The sequence below is a fragment of the Theobroma umbraticum genome, unplaced genomic scaffold, assembly GCF_002168275.2.
Source record: "Theobroma umbraticum cultivar Fairchild unplaced genomic scaffold, ASM216827v3 scaffold_130.0, whole genome shotgun sequence".
Classification (NCBI taxonomy): domain Eukaryota; kingdom Viridiplantae; phylum Streptophyta; class Magnoliopsida; order Malvales; family Malvaceae; genus Theobroma; species Theobroma umbraticum.
In genome coordinates this window covers 8,107,693-8,114,663 of record NW_018397264.1, presented here as the reverse complement: position 1 = coordinate 8,114,663, position 6,971 = coordinate 8,107,693, and the positions used below count along the sequence as shown (strand labels likewise).

The 6,971-nt window shown below is 34.4% G+C and overlaps 1 protein-coding gene across 1 annotated transcript; it reads left to right on the top strand.

Annotated features, from left to right (window-relative positions):
- The first annotated feature begins 1,484 nt into the window (after positions 1–1,484).
- Positions 1,485–3,168, top strand: DHNAT1 (Thioesterase superfamily protein). The gene is made up of 3 exons (XM_021435670.2): positions 1,485–1,821; positions 1,944–2,135; positions 2,915–3,168. Exons 1-3 carry the CDS (start codon positions 1,690–1,692, stop codon positions 3,065–3,067), a joined length of 477 nt encoding a protein of 158 aa, XP_021291345.1. The 5' UTR covers positions 1,485–1,689; the 3' UTR covers positions 3,068–3,168.
- The last annotated feature ends 3,803 nt before the right edge of the window (positions 3,169–6,971 follow it).

The window sequence follows — 6,971 nt, the reverse complement described above, 5'->3', positions numbered from 1 at the left end:
TAAACCTTAAATTGACCTCATCAAACTATACATCCTAGAGCCATTCATTTCTTCTTGGCTTATCCATTCACAATAAATCAAGTATTATAGATGGATCTATTGCTGTGTCTAAGCCAACCAATGAGCGATTTGTCCCTTGGAGCAGATGTAATAGATAATTTAATTGTAGCTTCGTTACTTGAATCTCAATCACTAGCAATTGCAACGAATGTCTTTAACATGGACTCGGCACAAGAGATATGGGGGACATTGAAAAACCACTTGTCTCAACCAAATGATTCAAGGATCTGTAATCATCAGTTTCAGTTGGACAACATCATCCAAGGCACGGGATCGATAGATACTTCATTAAGTTGAATTCTATTTGGCAAGAATTAAGAAATTTCAAGCCTGTACTCATCGTAATCGTGGAGGTTGCAAGAATAACAGTATGCTGATCAATATAAAAAGGATATTGACTTATGTTTTCTCAATGGTATGAATGATACTTTTTTTTTTTTTGGTATGAATGATACTTTCTTAGGCTTAAGATCACAAATAGTGATGGTTATACCTTTCCCTAGCTTAGATCAAGCATACAATTAATCATGGACTTCGCGAAGAAACACAGAGGTCTGTATCATTAATCTAGTTAGTGTTGGATCCTTGTTAGCTAACTAGAGTTAGCATTCCGTTGTTATATATAAATATACAGCAACATTGTAATTAACAGAATGGGCAATGAGATGAAATACCGGCTTTTTAATTTCCCCTCTCTGTTTTTCACTTTGTTGTTGGTTGAGTTTCTCTCTCACTTGCTTTCATTTTCCAAACTATCACTATAACGCAAGATAGAAAAGAATGGAATGGAGACGAGAGTGGTTTTAAAATTGATGATTACATTTGGATCTAACATTTATGTCAAACCTAATTTCACGACCATTAGCGGTCGATCAATATTAATTTGGCAGTTGAAGCAAATTAAGATTGTCGAGGTGGAAAAGAAGAAAAGTGCCCGTGCTCTTTGGACTGGAGGCATAATTAATACAACTCCATGAAAATGTAAATATTTTTCTCTCTTTCTTTCTTTCTTTATTTTGCCAATAATTTGAGCTTTGATAACTTACTTATAAAAAGAACAAAGGAAAGCCTTTAATTGAGAGAAAGAGCTAGGCATGGCAATAACACATATTTTTATCTCTTATTAAATAAATATTTAATATATATATTTCTATATTTATATTTATGTCTTAACTTTGACATTTAGAATCAAATTTTGAATTATGTATTTATGGCTTGAGCCTCATGGAAATGGGTCCAAGTTTGATGCGTTAGCCGGTGGTAGGGGCGCCAAGTGATCCATTGGGGTGGGATTGGCGCTACCTGACCTAACCCCCAATTTTGGCCTAAAATATATGAACAATTCTTCATTTCCCACGAGGCACACCTACCACCGCATAAGCAGCTATGCTAATATACCAAAACACCCCTTCTCTGCTCGACTCTCTGGCCCAATAACTGCGACAAAAACAGAAAGCAATGTCTAGTAGATGACAACACATTCACACCAGCACCCACACGCGCACCCACCCAACCAGACGCCACCATACCTCTTTCCCAAAATCCAAGTTTCTCAGACACAAACGACCCAAGTTCTAAGCCCCTCTAATTCTACCTATCTGTCCCTTGTGTGCTTACAGTTCACTGCTGATGGATGACTCAGCATCTTCGGCAAAGACAGCAAGTCTGGACGCTCCCCTGCATGTATTTGGGTTTGAGTTACAAGATTTGTCCCCCACCAAAGTCACGGGACGCCTTCAAGTCACCCAAAAGTGCTGCCAGGTGAGTTCTCAGATTGTATATTTTTTGTCTTTTTGATGCCTCGATGGTTCCAACTTAGTAATCTTTTCCAGTTTAAAAAATTAATTAATTAATAATGTTGCGATTGGCTATTGCCAAAGCAGCCATTCAAGGTGTTGCACGGTGGAGTTTCGGCTCTGATAGCGGAGGCGCTGGCTAGCATCGGGGCTCACATGGCTAGCGGTTACCAAAGAGTGGCTGGAATCCACCTTAGCATCAATCATGTGAAGCGCGCCGAACTGGGAGACCGTATCTTCGCTGAGGCTACCCCGGTCAACGTTGGCAAGACCATTCAGGTAGGTGATCTTGAGTAGCCACTAGGTGCCCAACTTTGTAACCACTATTACTACTTAATTTGCATATTCATTACTATTTCCCTATGCGGCAATCTAGATGTAAATGTATGAAGGCGCTGTAACTAGCTGGACGGTCTTCTATTATTACTTTATTAATATCAAATTTTACAATTTTAAAACAAGCAAAACATTGGTCTTTCCAACCCATCACCAAAATATACATCACTTGATTGTCTGTAGATATTTGATTGCAGCTACTTAAAAACACAAATTCTTTGATTTCATACACTATTGATCACTTTCCTTTTTTAACTTATCGTAATACAATAATTCCTATGGAGGTTGAAAATTTTTATGACCAAACCACAACCCTTTTGGTTGCCCAATTTGATAAGCTTCACGCTAAAATATGTGCATCATTCTATGTGTACTTGTGTTGTTTGCTCCCCATCCAACAACAACGAGGCTTACGATGATAGTGTTTCACGGTTTCAGTTTCAACTATCCCCTCCTTGTCCTTGCTGTTGATCCTTGCTAAGTCTCATTTACCAAATCAACTAATTGCCATTAATACCACTGAGCCAGATCTTTACATTTGCCAAAATGATGGAAAAAGCATGTTATAATTTCTAGTGGAAAAGCATTCAGATGGACGATCAATATGTACTATTTTGGTCTTAAATGCCAATGTGCCATGCCTTAAACAACGTTGTTGAAACTATAATTATGATACTAATAACGGCTGCTTCACAACGCTGCCAAATTGTAAATTTCAACAGGTATGGGAGGTTCGACTATGGAAAACAAACCCTTCAAGCTCAGGGAGCAGATCCTTGGTATCCTCATCGAGGGTTACTCTTCTGTGCAACATGCCTGTGCCAGAGCACGCAAAGGATGCTGGAGAAAATCTCAAGAAGTTTGCCAAGCTATGATATTGGACTCGGTTCTGTATTTTTTTATTTTCTGAGATATACTTGGTTCTATATTTGCTGTAATGATAGCAACAACAAATTTAACAACGTATTCCAGATCACTTGTATACGTGTACATCCCTTGGTTAATTGAACAACTATTTCTGCAATGTTATATATTTCTAATCCATCATATATATTTGCTTAAATCCTGATCTTCTGCTTAGGTAAGTAAAAGAATATTGAAAGTCCAATCTGGTGGAAGAAAGTGGTGGCGATGATCAATTCAATTATGTGGATGTAAATGGGGTTCTTGTGATGAGAAGAGGAAGCGTTGCAAACAAGTAAGGAATGTACCGGAAGTGACGAATAGGAAGATTGGAGTAGTTCCTGGAACACGAAATGCCGTGACAGGTGAAAGAGAATAAGAAAAGAATAAATGTTTTAAGTGAAAATAAGCTAAGGAAAAAAGCTATAAGTCAGAGGTCAGTGGTTCTAAAAGTCCCCTTTTGAGTTGTGTAGACTTTATATATATAATGTCAAAAATAATAGTTACAAGAAAAAGTCTTAATACGCGTAATGAATGATATCATTAAAGAGAGTTTTAATGTTAGGTAACTATTACTAAGAGTTAATGTTAATTAATCGTTAAAAATTTATTATGTGACAATTGAAATAATTATATTTAATAAAAACTTGTTCTCGAGTATGAGTTAATAAAGAAAAGCTGTACGTGAACCGTTATAAGAAAGGAAGCTGTACATGAACAGGTACAAGAGAAAAGGCTGTACGTGAATAAGTATAAGACAACAAGAAAAAAGCAGAAAACATTTGTACTTCAGAAAAAGATTAAGAGACTTCTTAACTACCTCCATATCTGAGCCACTAAGCCAAATTCTCCGAAATATCCCAATATGAAAGTAACCCATAAACCCTACCACCTATTCTAGATTACTTTCACTGTCATCTGTGTGAAATTATTATTTTGTACAAAATAGTTATTTTACTTGTATTAATTATTCCACATGGAGTAATGCTCCACCTATTTTAGTAGTGCTTCACTTATAATGGTTGTTCTCATTACTTTTTATATAATGTTACATGATAACATAATTTTAGAGAATAGATATTAACCAAAATCGACTATCTATATTTTATCCTGTGCATAAGAATTCATTGTTAAAATTAATTTTTATGTATTAATTTAAAATGTACAAGTTTTATTTGTACTATAACGTATTGTACTATATCAGTTTGAGTAGTCATGCCTTGGGCAGTACCACCTTAGACAGTAACACCCTAGCCAGTAATGCTTTAAGTAGTAACATGTTACTATCTTGTGCAAATATTTTTTTTTGTAATATTTGATTGATTTCGTAATAATATTTTTCATATATATAAGATTTTCAAGATATATATTTTTTAATATTTGATTGATTACATAATAATAATTTTCTATATAAATAAGATTTTCAAGATACAAATAATAAAAGTCAATCTTTTTCATAAAAAACCCTGATTCTATGTGCTTTATAAATATGAAACTACTATGAATAATTTCCTGCATTCAAATTCAAAGTAAAGCAAACAAAATTAAAAGCAAAGTTGGTTCTTTTGAGAAAAATTCAGCACGTAAGTTTTTCTTCTTCTTGTAATTTCTTGTTTGATTTTTTTTTAAAGAAAAATGAATTTCTCTTACTTGTTGGCCCTTACATAAATTTTTATTATTATTAAAATATGAAAAAAAAATTATGCATGAGATGATTTTATATATATGTATATATATATATATATATATACATTCAAACAAATAAATTATTTGATTGTAGAAAAAAAATTACAAAGCAAAAATATTTATATTTCAAAGGAAATAAAGGTTGTCTAACTTGTTTTTTTTTATTGGCAGCAAAAGCTGCAAGTTAGAATTTTTTTTTTATACAAAATTTTTTTTATCTGCAGCAAAAGCTACAAGTTGTAAAAAAAAAAGTTTTATTAAAAATTGAGCCTGCTCGAGGCGCTTGCCATGAGCTTTTTTGAGTGGAGCTCACGGCACATGTCGCGAACCTTTTTAAGTGAAGCTCACGGCATGTGCTACGAGCCGCCTTTTTTTTTTTACTTTACTTTTTTTTATTATTATAATTATTTTATTTTATATATATATTAATAATAAATATATATTTTTGTTATTGTTTTTTTTAATTGTTAGTATATGTATATATATATTTTTAATATATATATTTTTCTTAATTGACAAATATATAAATAATAGAGTTTAATGCACATGAATACTTATCTCTTTTTCCATGATCATGTTTGTAGGCTTCTTTTCTCGTCTTCCTCCATCTTACTCTATGCCTAGAACATGCTTCCCTCCGAAGATCCATTATGGTGAGCTTGGAAGAGCTGTAATAAGGAAGAAGACCACTGCACATAAAAGAAATAACAAAGATTCTGAATTAGTTGCTCCCAAGAAAATTAGAGTAGGAAAGAGTGATAAAGTCCCTCCTATCCTTGAAAACTGGGAAGATGAAATTATTAAAGAATGAGGAGAAGATCAAATTTGGGAAGAAGTTCATGTCAAACAGGTTAACAAACATCCCTCTGAGCTTGTTGGATATGATTGGAATCGTCTATGCTCAGAAGCACCTCCTCATAAAAGAAGTGGTATTTTAGGACGATTTATTCTGAAGTTCAGGTTTGAACATGGTGAGTTTCCCCTTTCTGCTATTAAGTTAGGTTCCAATTCTCAATTTGTTCATGATTGGGATGAATGGGTAAATAAGGTGTTGAAGAATCCTACTTATGTTAAACTTCTCTCGTCTGTTGGGATACTACATGTTATACTTATCATTTGTAAGCTCAATATTCGTAGAGAGGGGAGGATGGATGTATGGCATGCTATTCTTGTAAGGTGAAGCACTTTTTCTCATACTATGATTATAGCATGAGGAGAATTTACTTTCACTCTGGAAGATGTATGTGTTCTTTTGAAACTTCCTTATATAGGAAAACATGATTTTCAGTCTATTAAACTTTTTGAAGAAGAGGTATGTGTTCGAGACTTTTTATTTAATCTCCTTAAAAGTCTGAGTAAAACTTCGAAGGTTGCACGCTTCTCCAATTGGATAGGGGTTTTTTATAAAAAAAAATTCAATGCTACGGGGGGAGTTGAAATTAGTTCTCCTGAGTGCCCAAATCATAAGCATGAACTAGTAGCTTTAGTAATTTTTTGGTTGGCACGACACATACTCCCAGGGTGTCCAGATGATGGTATTTCTTCAGCAGTTATTCCTTTAGCAATAAAACTTGTTAGTGGAATATGTTTTCCTCTCTCTCTCCACTATATTTAGGATCTTTATATAAAATATTAGACTTGTACCAACTTAAAACTGTTGAGTCAGCTGGGCGTTATAGAGTTTTGACTTATGTGGATGCTTCCTTCATTCATATGTGCTTATAGGAAAGGTTTGGTACTTGCGCTCCCATGCCTAATGCATATCCTTTTGCATCTTTTTCTGTGACTAACCCTTTATCCAGAAACAACTATAGAGTTTGGGCATGGCATGATCGACTACCAAGAAGTAATGTTCTTGAAGAGATGGATGTTACAGAAGAATTCAATCTCAGACCTTATGTGCAGCTCATAAATGGATTTGGTGATCCTGCAATTTATTATGACTTTCATCCTTTACAGTCTAGAAGAATGAGCTCGCGAGGTATTAACTTTTGTTTAGGGGTTCATAGTTCCCAATTGCCTTATATGACTGAGAGTTCTAGTGCTAGTGGAGGTAGAAATTTTCATTCTATCGAAGTGTATTCTCCTTATAGAGTGGCACGTCAATTTGGATTTGACTAACCAGTTCCACCTGACTCTTGTTCATCTGCTAGCTTTTCTTCTTGTGTTTCTTCATTTCTCATGACAGGA